Genomic DNA, 20,417 nt, shown 5'->3' on the forward strand with positions numbered 1-20,417 from the left:
TATGCGTTAGGGCACTTCACTTTTTTTGTGAAGCCTTCCCAGAACCGAGATGGAGAATGTCCCACCTCACAGGTATAAGGTCAAGTAGCTCTTTTCTGCGAAATGAGACACAGATATTTGATCCGGGTATTATCTAACGTCATATGCACCACTGTACACTAAACATAAACAGAAACGTAAATCAACAGATAAATAGTTCATAAAATGAGGTGAATGAACAAATATACTCAAAAATCTATTTTATTTATAACTACACGCAACAAACGTACTATCTGTAATGCACGTTTCTTCAGCTTCCATAGTAAAAAATTTCACATTTCGCGCGAAAACAATGCTAGTCATTGATATACGGGTCAGTCATATCAAGATTTTTTTTACCCGATTTTTCAGTCCTCCGATTGGTAGATGTAAGTCGTACCTTTGTCGTGATTGGTGCTTTCCCTTAATATGGCATGACAGTTCCTGTTACGTGTGCCATGGCTATGTTTGTACACTAACACAATGTGCTCAGACACGGGGACTGCAATGAAATAAACCTCAGGAGCCTTTTAATAAACAAAACGGTAAAACAAGTATGTTTGACTGTTGCTGTGTAAATTATACCATGTTTAATAATGTTATATTAGTAAGCATTTTCAGATTGATAACGTTAATCACTCTAGGGATAGCGTAGTTTAAGTTGTTCGTACATATAGCAGGCATGCTAACGAACTAACTAGCAAACCGAACATGTTGACCAGTTAGCTATCTAATGTGAATAAAGATAGCGACGGAGTTCACAAGTATGATGTAAATACTCAGTAAAACTATAAATTGCGTGTTCTAGCTCGTGATGGAGGTGGGGCAGAGCAGAGGCGATGCTCGCCTGTGTATTTGGAGGCGTTGACAGTTGTCTTCCAGGCTAGTAGCTAACTGCGCACCATATATTTAAATCGATGATGAATAATGTATTGTGGTGGCTAGAGCCATAATGTTGGTAGACACGATTCCGTTTAATTGCGATTGGTAGACTTTTCTGTCTGGCTGCTGTTGCTTCAGGGATGCATTTGTGTGTAGGACGTTATGTTATGTGTACAAGGTTAACGTTAGCTACCACCCTGACTGATGGGGTTTGGTTGTTTCTTCTTGCCGCTTCCACCCAAAGGCAGTAGTAACTTTACTTTGAGGGAGGAAAAGTTATTGTTGGGGAAATGCGGTTATTAAGAACAGTAAATGCATTACTGAGATGTCTTTGACAATTGCCAGTTCTTAATAAACGTGTTTGGGATAAGCATGACGTACGTAACCACATCCAGAGGGAACGTGCTGACTCCCCTTTCCGCACTGGTCCTCGCCAGGTCAGCGCGAGCATGGAGCCAGCCAGCCTGGAGAACCTGCGCGTGCTGTATCACAGTCCTGACTTCATTGTGGTCAACAAGCACTGGGACATCCGTATCGACAGCAAGATGTGGTACGAGAAGCAGACCGTGCAGAGCCAGCTGCGACACCGCTTCCCTGAGCTGGCCGACCCTGGTACATACTACGGATTCAGGTCTCTGCCCGATTTTACGAAGGCTCATTATTTGTCTTTGACTTTGGCACTGTATGTTTAGATGTAACGTTATCCTCACATGTAAGGCTGAAGATCTCACCTGAAAATCGAGACTTGTTTACATGGTCCTTCACCACAGACTGGGAATTGTAACTCGTGGAAACCTCCCATAAATTATATCCCAGAGGGTGGAGCCAAGGTTATTATCAACAAAATATATTTTTTATTTGTTACAAAATTTATTGGATGGGCTCTCCAAATGTATATTTTTTTCCCTGGGCCTGAAAATTTGTAGCTAAGGCTCTGGGTGCCTTGAATTTATCACAAATTTTTTGCAGGATGTGTTTTAAATTCTTATTATCTGTAGAAATAAAGGAGAGCAGTTTGTTTTCAATCTGCAAGTGTTATGAGACCACAGCGACACACTGTAAGAATAAAACAATAAGAATATTCAAAATGCATATCAAAATGCATTTGAATGAACACTGAAGTAGTAAGGGAGCACTGGTATTGCCTGAACAGCTGTTGGGAGCATTGGTTCACAGGAGCTTAACTATGCACCAGTGAATACACATAAATGCCCACAGACTCTGGTTCACTCCACAGTAAAGGGTGTTAGCTGTGCAGGGCAGTGTGAGACCACAACATGTCACCGTAAGGGAAGGTGGCTGTATTCTGCACCATTAGAAGTCATGTGATGCCTCTGTGCCACCTTGCTACCACAACCACACCAGCTAGCCTGTTTCTCTCCTGCCACACTGTCCACATGAACATAGTACTCTGGGTCATCTGTGTGTGAGATTCTGAGGTCACGGTGTGCGTGTGTGTGTGTGTGTCTTTCTGTGTGCGTGCGTGCGTGCGTGCGTGTGTGTGAACTTAACAGGTTTTGTCACCAGCTGGATTTCTCCACCAGTGGAGCGCTGTGTGTGGCCCTGAACAAGGCTGCTGCTGGGAAGGCGTACCGCTGCTTCAAGGAACGCCTGGTGACCAAGGCCTACCTCGCTCTGGTACAGCTTTACACTGACATGCAGGGCCCATTTCACCCTGTAACAGCTTTACCCTCACCCTGCTACAGCCTTGCACTGACACACAAGGCCTACCTTGCACTGGGACAGCCTTAAAATTGCTCTGGGTCAGCCTTACTGTTTTTTTTAATTAACAGACACAGGAGCTGAATAGCCAGATACAATTACAGCTATATATTTAGAATCATATTATATGAATCATCTCTGTCTCTCTCCTTCTCTCTCTCTGTTTCTCTCTACCCCCCCCCCCTCAGGTCAGAGGGTTGGTGGACTGTGGCAGGATGACTCTGGATTTCTCCATTGGTAAAAACACCTCAGAGGGGAAGACCCACATGATGTGCATAGCAGGAGCGGAGGGTCAGATTTCAGATTTCTCTTAGCAAGTCATTTTTACCCACATATCCTCTGAGCCACGGGGCAGGCGATGCAAGGCCTAATCTGACGCATAACCCCCCCCAGGCTGTGAGAACCCCAAGCCGTGCCAGACGGAGCTTCAGGTGCTGGAGTATGGCTCGTACAGTGGAGACCCGGTCACCAAAGTCCTGCTGCAGCCTCTCACTGGTACAGTCTCTAACACAGCCTTTAACCAATACCAACACAGCCTCCAACTGCCACCAGCACAGTCTCTAACACAGCCTTTAACCACTACCAATACAGCCTCCAGCTGCCACCAGCACAGTCTCTAACACAACCTTTAACTACTACCAACACAGTCTCTAACACAGCCTTTAACCACAACCAACACCGCCTCCATAAGCCACCAACGCAGTCTAACACAGCCTTTAACCGATATGAACACGACTGGTGATTTATGAAAAACCTTTATTTCCTGTAGAATAAACTTTATATCTACATTACGGTCCCTTGACCAACACTAATCTAGAGTATCATACTGAAATTGAGAAGATCAGTGTTGCTCTCAGTAATAGATAAATGCGGTATCACTAAATGCTCTGAGAGTCTTAAACCAAGAATCCGCTCCCTTGCATTGCATTCACATTTATCTGACATCTTTACCCAGAGTGACTGTACACAGATTGCATTTTTACATACAGTCTATTCAGTCAGCATTTAGTGATGCGTTCAGGTTAAGTACCTCACCCATGGGTACAGTGGCTGAGCCCCAGCTGGGACGTCCCCAGCCTCTGGGTTACTAGCGCCAGGTTTCTAGCCATTGTACCGCACGGCTGTCCTAAAACCATAGGCGTAGATTTCGGGGGGGAATAAAAAATTCACCAGAATGCAGGAAATGAAGTGTTTGACGCTCAAAATTTCCTGGGGGAGGACCCCCAGACCCACCACTTAATGTCCCCCCCCCAATGTTCCAACGAAACCTACGCCACTGCCTAAAACACTGCCATTTTTGGCACAACAAATCTTACACAGTTTAGTTTTAGTTTTGTTTATTTTGTTTAGCTTGTTTAGGCTGGAACAATTCAGGTCTTTGTTCAAGGGTACCATGACAGTATCTCAAACCAATAACTTCATCGTTACAAGACTAGCTTCTTCAAAATTATGCTACACTTCACTGTGTGACTGCTGCTCATTCATATATGAAGTTTGTTTAATTAGCAGTCCAGTTGCATGGTTCACTGTTATTTTCTAACCTTCTCAGTTGGTTCACTCAGACTACAGCTTGAAACCATTATGCTGCACTGATTAAAAAATGTTATGCTGCTGTGATGTGCCATTCACAATGTGAACCTATCAAGACCACAGCTTGAGACCTGCTGATCTGCAGCAGGGTAGAGCAGGGAGATGAAAGTGCAGTGTAATGAGAAATGAGTGGGGAGGCCAGAAGAAGCAGTTTATTCTGCCCTCTGCTGTCCAGCTTGTAAAAGTGCAACTCAGTGGGCTAAATGCTCGGAACAGACTAGGTTGCACACAGTACATGTTGATTTGGTCATTCTTGTCCCTGTTTTATAATCGTACTCAGTAAGTGTGCTGGTGCGTGTGCATGTGCATCTCCTACCAGGCCGGACACACCAGCTCAGAGTGCACTGCAGCGCAATCGGTCACCCCATCGTGGGCGACTTCACGTACAGCCTGCGGACGGACAGCGCCCCCTACCGCATGATGCTGCACGCGTACCTGCTGCGCATCCCGCTGGACCCCGAGCCCGTGGAGGTCACCGCACCGGACCCCTTCCTGCCGTCGCTCGACCCCCACTGGGCCCCTCAGAGCCAGCTCTGCACGTTAGAGGCTGCCCTGCTGGGCCTGCTGCAGCCTGCCGTGGGGGAGGGGGAGGAGCAGAGCCCACGGCATTCTGGGATAGAGAAGAGAAAGAGCCCCCCAGTGGAGACGGAAGAACAGATTGCCCAGTGCCAGCAGTGGCTGTGTGAGTGGGGTATGGACTGAACACACAGACACACACACACACACGTGTGCGCATACACACACATACGCTCATACACAAACTTGCACACAGTGGTAGATTTCCCTTCCTCCTGCAGCTCTAGATCACTGCAGTTATTTCCCATTTCTCCCCCTGTGATGTGAAATGGTGTCTTTGCCTTTTACCCCTCCTGGGGGTGGGGCAGTAGGGTGGAGCTGGGCAGTGCAGTGGTGTTGGGCAGACCAGAGCAGGGCGGAATGGTGTATCAGTGTTTATTCAACCTCCTCAGCACCAGGACATTGCTTTTAAATATTTTAATCAGCCTGACATCAGAAGTTGTTGACTATACTGTACAAAGTACATAACATATGAGGACATGTGAATAAATGGGTCATGTGCAAGCTAATTTACAAAACTATATTTTGAAACACAGTGGCCTGTGTTGACAATTTTATATTTTAGGCTAAAGGAAGACCAGTTATGTTGGCATGTTTGAGTGAAAATGAAAGGTTTCTGCACACAACGCACACGTGCCTGAGGGTGTCATGTGACCTTTTTTATGGGCTGTCTAGGAAAGAGACACTGTACGCATGCCTGGCACCTGTATCCATCATTCTTTGTGAATATGTCTGGTTTTTCGGAAATTTAGAAGACGATGTAATATAAACAATTTTGGAAATAGAGTTTGCAAGCAGCCTTGGAGGCCTCTAATCCCTGTTCAACCCAATAAACATCCCAAAATGATTCAAAACTACATCAGACCTACAACCCGAGTGCGAAGTTTGGAACTTTTATAACCAGCACTGAGGAAGAAATGGCTGAACACCATGTATTCGCCAACGTGACCCAACACTTTTAATGCCAATACTGGCAATAATAAACAGCTTCCTTTCCTTTGAGCTTGAAAGCCTAGTTAGTGGCAGCTGTTATACTCTAATTAGTATGGTAGTTTACAAAAAGCTTGCAAAAGTTTTAACTTATTGATAGCATGGCAGCAACCAATAGCTAATTGTGAAAAAAACAAATAATAACCAAGCTAACTTGCATGTTAACTAAAGCAGGCATTTAAGTGTTATTAACGACATGGTAATCATGTATTTAGACCATGTCTCAGGCTCTCAATGCAGCTCTGTGGTGTGAGAGCTGGTAATCGTTCAGTTTGTCATTATTAAGTACTGTTAAATACTGTATCTGTGGGATGACGTTGTTATGTTAGCCAGTCTTGCACAAGTTTCATCAAGCTAGCTGTTGGTTTCAACTTGTTTGTGGGCTTGCTATCTTGGTATTCTAGACAGTTTTTTTTTTAAATTGCTGATGGTTTCACTTTCAGAATCTTTTGCTATGCATTATGGGTATAGGTGCCTGAAGAGTCCCCATAGTCTTGTTGGTGGGTTTATTTAAACTTGGGTGCTTTCACTTGGTGCCATGCAGTCACTCCAGAGACTGTCAGAATTGTAGATTGGGGGGTTTTCATTTGGCTGAGGTGCAGTTTGAACAAATATAACTTCAACACCACAAAATTTTCAGTGTTAACATAGTGAGCTGAATATCTGGTAAGTACATAGAGTATCTGTGGCCATGTATGGTGCAAGTCTGCTGGCAGCTTTACTTGTCAAACATGCAGCCGGGTGTGCCTTGTTTTGGCAAGCACCACGCTTTGTACACTTTGTAATGGGGCTGATGGGATGGGAGTCCATTGTTCTCTCTGTGGAGTTCTCTGCTCGCAATACTGCTGCTTTGTGAACAAGTCCCAGATAGGTGGTGACTTGTGGTTGCTGTGGGAGGAGCTTGTGTAACCTTGTGATGTCACTGCCTGCGTGGCTTTGACATGTGCTGGAGTTCCTGCTCAATTCTGCCAGCATCTCATGCCTATTCAGACCCTGTATCCTTAAGAAATGTACAGAAAATTGAGTTTTGACTGATTAAACATCATGTTGGGGTTATTTTTTATTTTTTGCACCAATGATTCATTGATATTAATGTCTGGGTGGCCATCCTGTTTGCTAATCAGTCCTGTGATGTCAGCCCATCCACATGACAGATGAGTCATGTGGCACTACGTGGACTGGGTCTGTCAGGCTTGAAGGGGAAAAGGTCACAGTGACACTCAAAGCTAATGTCTTACCAGCATGGAGACGTTTACCTGTCTCCGTCACATATGGGGACATGCAGGAGGCAGAGCTGTGTTTTTCCTAACTCTGTTTCTGTGGAAACCCTCAGTGTAGTTTCGGTGTTAAATGGTATTTGTGTTCTGTTGTACGGTGCAGCTACGTATTGTTATTTGACCTTTTTTATCTTCATTTGTACATGTGATGTGTCTGAATATTGTAATTTATTGCATTTATACATTTAAATCAATTTTAATTTGTAAAGTAAATTAAACCCAATTATAAATACCATTACGTGTGAGCACAACGATCTACAGGTTGTTCAGTTTTAAGTTACGATTCTTCATTGTAGTTTAATGTTTCAAAGTGTTGTGGTGATAGTATATGTGGAGAGCTGTCAGCATCAGTACAGCCACTATTATAACTGTACCTGCTACAGACTCTTCAGAGAATGATCTCTCAGCATATGAATAATGACCAAATAAAAATACAAGAAACAAATAAATGTTTTTTTTTTTTTTGCATAATTCAGTAGTTCAGCAAAGAAGGGTGAAGGGTTCTACCATGTATGTTAGTGACTCAGTTAAACCAGTCATACTGTTTTACGGTGGAGAACAAGGTTACTTGATTGGTTCAAATAAGACAGCGATTGACTGCTCACGGGAGCCCCTGATTTTTCAGGGTTAATGGAGTGTCGGGACAGTGAGGATTGAGTAAAATGTTTATGTTCTGAATCCAGTGGTTTTAATGGCTAACACCCTATAATGTATAATGTTCAGCACTCTGAATACTGAACACAAGTGTATCAACAGTTAAAACATCTCACTTATCCAATATTTCAAATATATTTGATTTAATATGATTATTATTAGAGATATTAATTATCAATTGCCAAATTTGTGGATAGACAGAGGAACCTCTTGGATCAACCTTTATCAAAATGTATAACTAATAAGCAGATTAAAATTAAGAAGTTTATTAAGTTGCTAAATTCAACATCTAAAGACAAATGTACAAACTACCTTTACAAATAATGAATGTCCCAGACATGGACAGGTCACAGTTACAAAAGAAATGAATGAAGGAAAATACCAAACTACAGCTTGTTTCTCCCAAGCGTGTCCCAGGAAAACTAAATTCAAAGTTCAAAAACCAAAAGACAGCCAAATATTGCAAAAAGCCAGGGATGAAAATGCCAGATCCTGCGCACACCAAACACAAAGAAACACCAGGCGCAGATGCAAGGTTCAGATTCCCAAGATGGCTACAGCAGATAAAAAATCATCCCCCAAATGCAACAGATCTTAACTGGCTGATATTAAGGACCCAAAAACGGATGTAGCTGAAGTAAGGAAATTTTATGTTGGTTGCGCTGATTGGTTGAGGTGTGGAAGGGTGGAGCTGAGAGAGTGTGGTCAGACGAGGACCGTCTTATCTGAAAGCTGAAACATTCACATAAAAAAGTAAAGTTTACTTCTGCTTCTAACAACAGAGGTGATATCTGCAGACAAAAAAAATATTAAATCCAGCCAGAATTAATCACCGCCAAAAGCAACATGATCTTAGTGCATTCTTTAGCCAGGCTGGGTCTTTGACCCCCAATGATCCTGGTGAGCTGCGTCTCATCAGGGGCAGTTTAAATGCTCAGGGAAAGGAGACACCATAACGCCTTTCTATGCCTGCTGAGGGGAGGGGGAGAAAGAGACCCTCAGCGTGACTCTGATTTCCCAAAGACATTCTTTCCCATGCCTGTAGAGGGAGAGAAGGCAGAGACCCCAGACAACATTCCCATGGTCACACACAGCACGTTTTCCAGATCAATGATATTGTCTGTTTTTCAAAGCTGATGATCTAGAAATTATATATCCAACAGAAGCCTCGCCCTTCTGTCACGGCCAAACTCATACAGTTAATCTATAGCTTTCTATTTTAATCTCTAATGAACAGGTGATTATTTCGACATTTAGACTCTCCAAACTGCATAGTCACAATCGCCATTACTGAAATATCTGCAATACACCCCCCCCCCCCCCCAACAAAGTCAGTGGGCAAAGAGAGACAAAGCAATGAACAAAACCCCTGAAAGGTGAATCTTCTTAGACATACATGTTTATTCTCACACCTCTGCCTTCATGCAGAAACACATCCCACATCAGGAGGGTTAAGGCACTGACGGGGCTTGGAATTAAACATTTATGAGAAAAGTTGTTGGGTGACGGGGGGCAGTGGTCAAGAGGAATTTGACATTTCAATAACACTACATGCTCTATCTTTAGAAGTAATCCTCCAATAACAGAAACAAGACAACAAACCATGGCAGCCTGTTGGTCAGAAGGGCTTAAAATGTTTTCTGTCAGCAACTGAGATATGTGACTTGATTAATATGATATTAATTATTCAGATCATCTGACTTCTATTAAAACCCTTTCCAACATGTAAAAGAAACCACATTAATTTGAAGTCCTATGTACAATAGACCAGGAGAGCGGGAGCTGGCAATGAGCTAGTTTCTAGAAGCATCCCAAAAGCTTCCCACACATTGCCATTTTACCCACCCTGGCTTAACACTCATTCCTTACCATGCATCCCTGTGGAACACATACATAATCACAGCTGTCAAATATTCACCTTTAGTCTTTTTGTATTAGTATTAGTCTTTGTGGAACTAGTCGGTCAGTGAAGATGGGGTTTGTTGACTTTACCCCAGATTGTCCAATCGGCATGTGACGTTACACATTTTCAATACCGCCTGCAAAAGCACAGACATGCAAAACAGGCCTCTGAAAGTTCACAATTTATTCAACAGTGCTAACAAAAAATGTAGTGCACACAGGGTTTGGATTCCACCTGACAGAAAAGATACTGTGCTAAAACACAGAGAAATACAACATATCCTATACAAGCATATCAAATACATCTGTAAACAAGCAGAGACAAGTTTTCATCATTTACTGTTTTGAAGAAAGGGCCACTGGGACTACATTATTTTATATATTCCTTTTAAGTGTTGATAAATTATCAAGATGTAAAACAAATCAAAAACAAACCCTATACAAATCAATATAGTTTAAAACATTTTCCATGACTCATTTAAAAACCCCTTTCCTCACTGCAGTCATAAATAGTAAGCGCGGAAGCTGTTGCACTGCGATTTGGCTAAAGTTGGACCTCGTGTATGGGTATGAAAGTGAGTGCATGCAGCCACTTCCCAACCTGCACAGTATGCCGAAGACCTGCCATAAAACACTGCGGGTCACAGGACCCCCTCTCCTCCCGACGCCTGGCCTGCTTCCCAGACAGCTGGGCTTGGAACGGCCGCAGAAGGGCTGGTTTAAAACACAGTCCTGGAGAGGCCGGGTCACTTTGAACCAGAGTTCTCAAACTTCAGTTCTGGTGGGCCATGACCTCTGCTGCGTTTCCTTTCAATCAGAAGCCAATTTAGGCCTTGGAAACAAGGTGCACAGACTCTATAGCCAATCAGAAACGTAAATGAAGCGTTTCAGTGCAGGGACACATCAAAAAGCAGCAGACACAGCGGCCCTCCAGGGTTTGAGCATGAGACCCCCGCTTTGAACGCAGTGAAAGTTAAGGCTCCAGTTTCTTTCCCTTCTGGCCACATGGTGGCGCGGTCAGTTGAAACTTCAAAAAAGTTAAAGAAGAAGGGGAAATACCCTGAACATTCACACATAAAACCGTCATAATTGTACCGCTCTGTACTTCTGTCTGTCGCAATGTCATTATCGTACCGACCCTGAAAATTAGCACAAAATTCAATCTGCCTTCCTCTCTCTGTCCTGTTGGCCCAGATAAAAGCGATCCTTCTCTTATCCGGTCCTGTGCTGCAGAAGGTTCATGTTACGTCCCTGCAGTTTGGGGTAGGACACACCCACCTGACGACATCTTTGCTTCCCCGAGCAAAGGCACTGGACACCCCCCTCCACACCACTGGCAGTAAGCAACAGAGACAGCAGCCATGTGTCAATGGTCACGCTTGCTGTTCTCATCATATCGTCCACGTCTGTGCAAGCAGGAAGTCACAAATCCATCCGAAAATGTACCGTGAAAAAAGCACATTATTCTCAGGAGCAGGCATGCTCTTTTCCTGTGGCAGCTGCACATCAGTGTATTTCAATGTGAACCTGGAAGTATAAATATATCATGATTAGTCACCTCTCTCAGTCTCCTGTGTCACAGACATGACACTGCCATATTTTCCCTGCCACACCCAAGCCCTTATCCAGGGCCATTCACACAGTTCTTACAGTACTCCCATATATTACATTCAAACAGCTCGACATTTGGGAAGAAATTTGAGCTAAGTGTCTTATTCATGGGTGCAGGAGCTGTGCCTTATGTGGGAATCAAACCTGCAGCCTCTAAATAGCATTTACTCCACTCCGTCGTCCAAGCAGCCTGTATTACTCTAATACGATGAAGGCAGCCATGGATTACAGAGTTGGTGCAAGAGTGTGATTAAGGCTCAAAGAAGGAGCAGGACACAGAGAACGGTTTAAGAAGTAACATACATGAGACACTAGGTTTAAAAAAAACTGGTTTTAAAGGAATTTCACCAAACACTGCACAACCTTTCCAGAAAACAGCGCTTGAATGTTAGAACTAATTATAGCTATGAGTTAGTAAATTATAGATTCCTATAGTTTACAGCATTAGCAAGCATTCACACTGCAGGCAGATAGCTTGCTAGCTAGTGGTCGTAATAATGTATCGAGCCAGCTGAATCAGCATGTAAATCATCTTGTGGGCTAACTACCACTAACATTGACAGCATAATGTTAAATATAGGATCCTGTGCATTTGATCCCTTTCGCCCAAATAATATATTATTCGTTTACACTTACCTGTAACCGTACATTGAACATCATTGAGGCGATGAGGTAGAGGTATGGAAATTTGATTCGAAGTCGCCATGCAAGATCAAAAAATATCAACAAAGTCCTCGTTAATCCCTTTGAAAACACTCCATACGTCCTACCAGCGGACCCCGAAAATCGGAACACCAAGTAAGACAAACCCGCCATAAGACGCCGCCTGTCACTTATACTAGTCCAATGTTTTGATTAGTAGTCTGTCTACTTAACTAACTACAGCAATACACGTCTTCTTTGTTTACTCTATCACACTCATCTTTTCATTTGGGGTAAACCAGTCCAACCCGTCCCACTGCACGCAAACCTTTGCTTCCCTTTCCAGTCACCACCCCGGACAAATAACGGTGTAACACACTATGCAAGCTGATTTTTTCGTTCCGTTTGCTGAAAAGAGACGGCTTTCTCTTCCTGCTGAACACATACGTGGCTACTGTTGACAAACTTCAATCAGAACTGACCCGCACCGTTTATATTTTCATTATTAAGAATCTCTTAGTAAAATAACACTCGAAAACAGCAAAAAAGAATGTTTATTTATCCACGAAAGCCTCCTGGGAGACATGACTAATCACACGTTTTATTTTCAAACCATGTATGTTTTTTGCTGTAAGTACTTAACACCCAGCCAAAAAATGAAAAAAAAAAAAAAAAAAAACGGGATGTAAAACCCTTTGATACTAAAGGATACACTAGACATTCCACTAAGAGATACACTTGACATGATTATGAAGCTCTGGATATGCATATAGTGCATTTTGAACTTCTCTAGAATTGTACTCAGACCCGCTAGGTCAAAAGTATCCTTTTCTAAAATATCAGTTAATGCAAAAAACAATTTAACTCAAAAGGATAGCAAAATAATTTACCACTGCAGTGATGAAACTTTCATTGACAAATGGTACACTGCACAGCTTCCTTGAACAGTGTACATTTAATCAGAATTCACCAGTAAAACTCTTTTTTAAAATTCTATGGGGTGCCTGGGACAAAAACGATTAAGCAAATAAATAATATATTGTACTGTTGCTATGGCTTTCTTTAGTATTTTCACTTTCATAAGGTCACACAGTTGCCTGCTTCCTAACCTGGAATCGTGCTTACAAATTGGGAAGCTAACAATAATTAAAATTGTATTTAAGAAGTGCATTAGTTTTTCATTTTCAAAAATTTGATTTAGTTTCTCTCTGCAGTAAAAAAAATATATATATAAAGCCAATTATACACATTTGAGTTTAAGTAATTGTAAATAATCATAACACACCATCAGCATTACACCAAATAATTGCATATTGCATATATCAAAGACAATACTACTCAGAAGTAAATATTAGAAGTATTTTTCTGTCCTCTTTTCCCCCCAAAAGTGTCTGAAGATTCTGTTGAATATTGTATTGTTACAGCTGTTATGCGTTATTTTTAAGTGAGTAAAGCACTCAGAAGTAATGCATCTACTGAAAGCAGTGAAATACTCATAACCAACACTTGCCACAATATTTAAAATAGATTGAATAACTGGTTTCACATTGGTTCTGAATGTCATGGTAGTTCATCTCCTGGTAAACTTGTGCGTGTGAGGCAGAGACTGTAAAAAAAAAATAGTGTGAGGGCAGTGGGCACTGCCATAGATGGTCGACTTTAGCTCATGTCTGCTTCAGCTGCGTGTGTGGCGCGCGCATGTGTTGTATGGAAGCGTGTGCATTTGGGCGTGTTCGGGCTTCGCATTCCCAGAAGGAGAGACCGGAAATGACTCGCGAGGAGCGGGGAGCTCGTTTCCGTTGTCTGGGGCCGTGTTTTCTGTAAAGGCTGAGTAATTTTGGGGTGGTGGCTGTTCGGTTCACAACCTCTTATTGAATAGTACTCGGTGTTGGGATTTAAGTGTAAAGCCACCAGGAGTCGACTGTACCATTTGAATGCTGTTAGTAAGCGGGTTAGCTAGCTATTCCAGTAAAACTGATTTCAATTTTACTTTTTACGGGCTAAACAAGTTTGCAGAGAGTGATCTAACGTGAAATCTGTTACTCGTGAACACCCGGCAAGTGAACCGCGTTCCAATCAGGACAGATGCAGGCCATTAAGTGTGTGGTTGTGGGAGACGGGTAAGTTTTATTGTTGCAGGCGATCTGAGGTAACAGCCTACAATTAATTTATCTTATCCATATATCATTTGTTGTTTGGAAGAAGTGTGTTTCTGTTTCGTAAGTGGAAGCGCAAATCTGTCTGTCCCATCCTGCTCAAGACATCGCTAACAAAGTTCGCTAATTGTGGTTAGCTAGTAGTTACCCCACCATGTTCCGCATTCCTTACTTTTCTAGGCCACTGGTCTGCTATGGCAATGGCCAACTTTGGGAACAAACGATTCATTCGTTCGAGAATCACTTAATGACATTGATTGCAAGGTATATATACAACCCCTTGTGTTGCAGATTGTTTATGTAATAAATTGATCTTGCCAGAATATTGTGCCAACTTGAAAAAGTGGGAAACTTTGTGCGACGCCTTTTATTTCATTCGGGAGAAAGCGACAGTGTATTAAAAACGTGCCTAGTAACTATTGGGGCTACTTACGGGTGTAAAATAGCAAAGTGACAAGAAAAGTAACTATCCAGTGTATGAAAATCGTTCGTGGTATGCGAGTTTATAACAACCTGTTAATGCTATTGTGTATGCGTTATATTGTTATGTATAATGTTTACGAAGTATGGTGAAAATCATCCCAGGAAACTTAGCTACCATAATGAAAACATAAGCGTAACGAAAGTCTGTGTGAACCGAGATTCTCATCACGTTGGTGCCATGTTAACCTGTCAAATTTTTCTTCTTTGAGAAAGTTGCTGTGTTTCGCACTGCTGCCTTAGTTTGTTTCTCGTGCTACTTAACGTTGTCGTTTGTACTGTTCCATTTCGGCAGCCATAACAAACCAAATCTGTCATTCCATCCTTATTTATCCCAGATAATCATGTGATCCAATGGGTTAATGATGAGTGTTGCATTTTGAGAAACTCTTTTCAACCCATTTTAACTACTATTTTGTGGGATGCTTCAGAATGTTTTAGCTTGATTGCAAGGGAAGGTACTTTTTAAAAACGTGAATGTTTACTGTTCATTCGTAATACAATTGACTGCCACACGCAAATGTTTTGTTTCAGTGTTTGTTTTCTTCATGTATATTGTAGCGGTGGTAGTTATTTATAGCACGAATAATGCATATTGTAATTGATCGGTACATATTAAAGTGTAGTAAATCGAACGGCATGTCCAATTAGAACATGACTGGGCAGAAATGTGCTCCGTGGCTTTACTGCGTTTTACAGAATGCATCTTGCTTGCTGGGATTTGGGTGGGGGTTAGAATCACGGAAGAAAGCTATCAGTGAATGCATTCAAAAACAGACTGCTTTCTTGCTTTTGCATAAAGCTAACTGTTAGACACTAAAGGACTCGTCTTGTAGAGTACATTCTGTTGGGTATTTCGGTAAAAACTAAAAGTTTAATATAAAACTTGGCAATGAGATTGTGACAATGATTTGTTTTGAGGTTTGACTGACTAATCTTAGCACCTTTGTGTGTTGCGTTGGAACAGTGTTGCAGAACAAGGCAATCATCTGGGCGGGCACGATGGCATAGTGGTTAGCACTGTCGGCTCACAGCAAGAAGGTCGTAGGTTTGAATCTCGGCTTGGGGCATCTGTGCGGAGTTTGCATGTTCTCCCCGTGTTCGCGTGGGTTTACACCAGGTACTCCAGTTTCCTCCCACACTTAAAGACATGCATGTTAGGTGTGCTCCTGCAGGTGCCCTTGACCAAGGCACTGGCCTCAGAATTGGAGGTGGTCTCCGGGCGCTGCGCGGTGGCTGCCCACTGCTCCTAAGTAACTAGGATGGGTCAAATGCAGAGGACAAATTACCCCACGGGGTTCATTAAAGTATATGACGTACTTGGGTTGAGGTAGGTTTTGTTTAGATCTGTGTTTTTATGGACTTCTTTTAGATGTGTATTGTTCCCCTGTCAGACAAGTCCTACAATATATAACACAGAATCCTATATCTTAAAAATTGAAAAGGCTAAAGAACTTTAGTTTACAGGGGAACTTGATCATGGGATGCGGGTTACAATTTAGTCATTTGGCATGAGTGACTAATGAGCAAAAGCCTTACAGTAATAGTAAAATGGGCACATGGCATATTTACCATTTCCTCTGTCACTGTGGAGGTTGCCAGGGCAGTTGCTATGGATGTTATTTCCTTTGCAACAGAAAGTTCCGGCAGTTAGAATCTTTCTGTAATGCAGGTGGTCTTGGAGCGGTGGGTTGTGTTCCTCCCAAACAACAGTTCTGTGTTTTGTTTTTTTTTTCCCCCATTCAATACAGCTTATGTGACATATGCGTTAAATATGGTTTATGTGAAATGAAATACATTTTATTAAAAGCAAAATTAATATTCCAAAATACAATTTTTGATATAATGAAATGGTTCATGAAGACTGCTCTTGACAATTGCCTGCTAAACTGAACTTAACTTCGAGCAAGCCAGTGAGCAAGCAGGATAATATCGTTTTATCCAGACTACAGCAGTCTGTTTTGTTTTCATTTCTGAGATGATTAAGTTATGAAATAATCTGAAAGTGTGTTTGTTGTGAATTGATAGAAATACTTGTATTGGGCGACCACTCTGTAATTTCATTGGCTACTGCAGGTGCAGGCCGTAATGTTTCTCCTGTTTATCCTGATTTATGTACTGATGATTTGTGACGGCATGATTTTCTGAAGTCGTCTCCCTGCTTCTCTCTCTTTCTTCCTCCAGGGCTGTGGGTAAAACATGCCTCCTGATCAGCTACACCACCAATGCATTCCCTGGGGAGTACATTCCCACTGTGTGAGTACCCCCCCCCCATTACCCTCCACTGCATCTGCACCCTCAAACACAGCCATTCAGACCCATTGAACTTCTCTCCTCCATGCAGTACCTTGGAGGTGCACGTTGCATGTAGGGCTACTCTGCACTTGTCTTTGAGGTCCACGTTGCCTGTAGGGCTACTCCATGCTGGACCTGAACAGCTGCAGTGCATGCTAGCTTTCGTTTAACCAGGCACAGATGGTTTGGTTAATCACTGTCTCAACAAAAATTACCAGGGTTTGGTTGAGCTGAAATGGAGTAGTGTTGTGATTGGCTGCTCCTTGAGAAAGTGGCGGGTACCTGTTAGAGGGCTGTGCTGATGTCTCTATCCCCCCACAGGTTTGATAACTACTCCGCCAATGTGATGGTGGATGGGAAGCCGGTGAATCTGGGACTGTGGGACACGGCTGGACAGGAAGACTACGACAGGCTCCGCCCCCTGTCCTACCCTCAAACGGTAAGGCGTAGGAAGCGCTGTCCTGGGCTAACCGCACGTGCACTAATGTAATGTGTGATAAAACCAGCCTGTCGAACGTAGCAGGGTCCCATTGCGGCGTGTTGCTTACAGCACTGGTCTCAGTGCAGTGACTCGCGACATGGTCAGTTTCGAAACCCTCAATGGCTGGAAGCTCTGCCATTTTGTTCCAGAAGCGGTACTGATGGTGCCATTGTGTGTTTTTTTGTCTCTCCAGGACGTGTTCCTGATCTGCTTCTCACTCGTGAGCCCCGCCTCGTTCGAAAACGTCCGCGCCAAGGTGAGCCTCCCCAACCCCTCCCGTCCACTCTGGGCCTGCGCCACGGTTTTTTTTTGACGTTTGCTGACGCGACTCTTCCCGCGTCTTGACGCGTCTCTGCAGTGGTACCCAGAGGTCCGGCACCACTGTCCCAACACTCCCATCATCCTGGTGGGCACCAAGCTGGACCTGCGGGACGACAAAGACACCATAGAGAAGCTGAAGGAGAAGAAGCTCACGCCCATCACCTACCCGCAGGGCCTGGCCATGGCCAAAGAGATCGGTGTGTGCCCGCCACCCACTCCGCTCTTCGGGTTCAGCCTCCACGCCCTTACAGTTGTGGTGGCTGCAACGCCACGTTTTGGTTTTGTGGTTGCCGTGTGGTCGTGATATGATGCTGTGATGTGCTGTGTCGTGGTTGTTGCGCGGCTGTGACGCAGTGCTGTGAGGCTGCGACGAGGAATGGAGTTGTGACATGGTTGCGATATGGTGCTGTGTGGTTGTGAACCAGTGTTGTGAGGTTGATGTGTGGTCAGTGTGTGGTTGTGACGAAGTATCACTGTGATGTGGCTGATACGGTGGCGTGTGGCTTTTTTTTTTGTGTGGTTGCTGTCGTGACATGGCATTGTGCAGTTGCAATGTGGGGATTTTGCTATTGTGACATAGTGTTGTGCAGCTGTAGTGTTTGATTGTGCTGTCGTGATATGGTGTTGTGCAGTTGCAGTGTGGGATTGTGCTGCTGTGCCATGGCATTGTGCAGTTGCTGTGTGGAATTGTGCTGTCATGACATGGTGTTCTGTGCCCTGCAGGTGCAGTGAAGTACCTGGAGTGCTCAGCCCTGACGCAGCGTGGGCTGAAGACTGTGTTCGATGAGGCCATCAGGGCAGTACTCTGCCCCCCACCTGCAAAGAAGAGGCCCAGGAGGTGCCTCCTGCTGTAGACATGGGGCAGGGGACGGGGGGACGGGGGGCCAGGGGGGTGGGATGCCAAAGCTCGGCCAGGGGAAGGCAGGGCGTAGGATAAACACAGGAAGTGTTTGCATTCAGATATACCATTTTTATATTTTAAATATAGTACTACTCGTACTATTTAGTACTTACAATTCATTGAATTCTTTTTGTTGTTGATTATTTTCCCCCCTTCCTATGCCTAGATTTCACTGTTGGTGTATGGGGAAGTTCCAATCAGCTCTCATCCTAAATACTGTCCTCTATTAGCACAAACACTACATAATTAATGTTCCTGTGGCCTTTTAAAAAATATTTTCTCCAGAATTTTTGTGAGAAGGTTAAACTGTTTATGTCCTTAATATTCTTATGGCTCAGAGCCCCCAATGTGTGTTTAGTCTCTTTAGTCATATTGAATTGAGGTGTTTCCAAATTAACAGAGAGGGTTGGGAGGCCAGGTTGCAACCACTATTAACACTTTTGTTTAAGGTTTTACATCATGTGAAGTAAAGAACAGGTGAAATGTTTAGTGAAATGGTTTTGTGGTCAACAGACAAAATGTAAAGTAACGGGGGGGAAAAATTAAACTGTTTCTCAGTGTGCCAGGAGAGTTTGTGATGCTAAACGAAATTGTGTTGTAGCCAGACAGTCTTGTTGACCATTGGCGTGAATGAAAGTTTCTTCCTACAAGGTAACTGAACAGGAGTGCAGCTCTCACTACATCCGATACATTTACAGCCAAAAAAGGTGGTCTTTGTGTACACTTGTTTTCTTGAATGTCCTCACTTCTAAAAGACATTTCTGTTCGTGTCCTATAATCAAATCTGGCCTTGCTCTTCTGATTGGCTATGGTGTGATTCCTGTAACTCATGATAGAGGAGCAGATACACTGGAGTGGCGTGGCTGGATTCTGACTGAAGATTAAAGCCAATGGGAGCAGCTCTGTCTAACCAATCACCAAAAAGGGGAGGAGCATCCCTCCCAGCCATTTTTATAAGTATGATGTATATTCTTGGTTACTGTTGCCCAGGCTCTAAGCTTCTCATTCAGGACTTAAGCACCCTTTTTCTTTTTGTGTGGGGCATTTATAAGTTCATACAGCTATTCCCTGTTAACCTCATTTTGTGATTTGTATTGAATCTGAGTTACTTGTTATGAAACCAAGCATTTAATTGTGAATAATGAATGCTAATTTAAAAAGAAATACGGCTGCTTCAGCCTTGCCAGTTATTGCATATCATATAATCGGCACTGTGTTATAATAATCATGTGAATTGGCTGTTTTTTAAGGACTCCTGTTAACTAACAATGAATGTGGTGGCAAATTCATCGAACCCTTTAATGCAAAAAAAAAAAAAACTATAAAGCTTTCCATTGCTGCAGACCATATATAATGTATTGAATTTACTGACGTGACATCTTTAGAACTAGTGTATTTTTTATTTTTTCAGCCTGAATCATTCGATCAAAACGGTTGAAACGACAGGGTCAGGATCAACATGCAGTGTTCAGCTGTGCTTTGTCAGCACAGAAAAAGTAAACCTGTTGTAAGCAAACTGGTGGAAGGCCATTTTAATTTTCTGGAAGAAGGTAGCCGTTGTTCACATTATTTTCTGAAATAAAAGCCAGTAAATTCAGTTAATCCTGTTCTTTGGTTTAATGAGTCCTTGTGTGGTATGCTGTATATTCCTTGTTTACTGTATGTCCTCTCTGGAATGCAGATGCATATTTTCAAAAGGACTCCTACAGACTTTGTACTCCAGCATTAAACTAAAAGCTGAGGTCTGTATTCCTAAATCTGTGCCGTGAAGAAACTCAACACTTCAAAACATTGAGCTGCATATTTTTAACGGCGGATTCTAAATTAATTGTCAACAGACCAGAGCAGAATGCAGAGTACAAGGAATGTTAAATTTAAATCTCACATAATTTGCGATGTTTTACCATTAAATAACTAAC

General features: G+C 43.0%; 3 protein-coding genes across 5 annotated transcripts; 2 read left to right on the forward strand and 1 right to left on the reverse strand.

Annotated features, from left to right (window-relative positions):
- Nucleotides 1–426: 426 nt before the first annotated feature.
- On the forward strand, nucleotides 427–5,723 carry rpusd1 (RNA pseudouridine synthase domain containing 1). 2 transcript variants are annotated; one of them, XM_064315213.1, is made up of 6 exons: nucleotides 427–563; nucleotides 1,338–1,531; nucleotides 2,415–2,538; nucleotides 2,811–2,913; nucleotides 3,016–3,117; nucleotides 4,532–5,723. In XM_064315213.1, the coding sequence occupies exons 2-6, from the start codon at nucleotides 1,350–1,352 to the stop codon at nucleotides 4,912–4,914; spliced, it is 894 nt and encodes a 297-aa protein (XP_064171283.1). In that variant the 5' UTR covers nucleotides 427–563; nucleotides 1,338–1,349; the 3' UTR covers nucleotides 4,915–5,723. The 2 variants fall into 2 exon arrangements, with proteins under 2 accessions (XP_064171283.1, XP_064171284.1); XM_064315214.1 differs by having other exon boundaries at nucleotides 470–572.
- A 3,363-nt stretch (nucleotides 5,724–9,086) lies between these two features.
- LOC135243531 (small integral membrane protein 10-like protein 2A) lies at nucleotides 9,087–12,293 on the reverse strand. The gene is made up of 2 exons (XM_064315438.1): nucleotides 11,859–12,293; nucleotides 9,087–11,138 (listed from the first exon to the last, which is right to left on the reverse strand). The coding sequence occupies exons 1-2, from the start codon at nucleotides 12,036–12,038 to the stop codon at nucleotides 11,118–11,120; spliced, it is 201 nt and encodes a 66-aa protein (XP_064171508.1). The 5' UTR covers nucleotides 12,039–12,293; the 3' UTR covers nucleotides 9,087–11,117.
- Nucleotides 12,294–13,612: 1,319 nt separating this feature from the next.
- LOC135243786 (ras-related C3 botulinum toxin substrate 1-like) lies at nucleotides 13,613–20,095 on the forward strand. 2 transcript variants are annotated; one of them, XM_064315813.1, is made up of 6 exons: nucleotides 13,613–13,984; nucleotides 16,685–16,756; nucleotides 17,117–17,234; nucleotides 17,470–17,532; nucleotides 17,635–17,798; nucleotides 18,321–20,095. In XM_064315813.1, exons 1-6 carry the CDS (start codon nucleotides 13,950–13,952, stop codon nucleotides 18,382–18,384), a joined length of 516 nt encoding a protein of 171 aa, XP_064171883.1. In that variant the 5' UTR covers nucleotides 13,613–13,949; the 3' UTR covers nucleotides 18,385–20,095. The 2 variants fall into 2 exon arrangements, with proteins under 2 accessions (XP_064171883.1, XP_064171882.1); XM_064315812.1 differs by having other exon boundaries at nucleotides 13,617–13,984; nucleotides 17,635–17,794.
- The last annotated feature ends 322 nt before the right edge of the window (nucleotides 20,096–20,417 follow it).

The sequence above is a fragment of the Anguilla rostrata genome, chromosome 17 (genome assembly GCF_018555375.3).
Source record: "Anguilla rostrata isolate EN2019 chromosome 17, ASM1855537v3, whole genome shotgun sequence".
Lineage (NCBI taxonomy): Eukaryota > Metazoa > Chordata > Actinopteri > Anguilliformes > Anguillidae > Anguilla > Anguilla rostrata.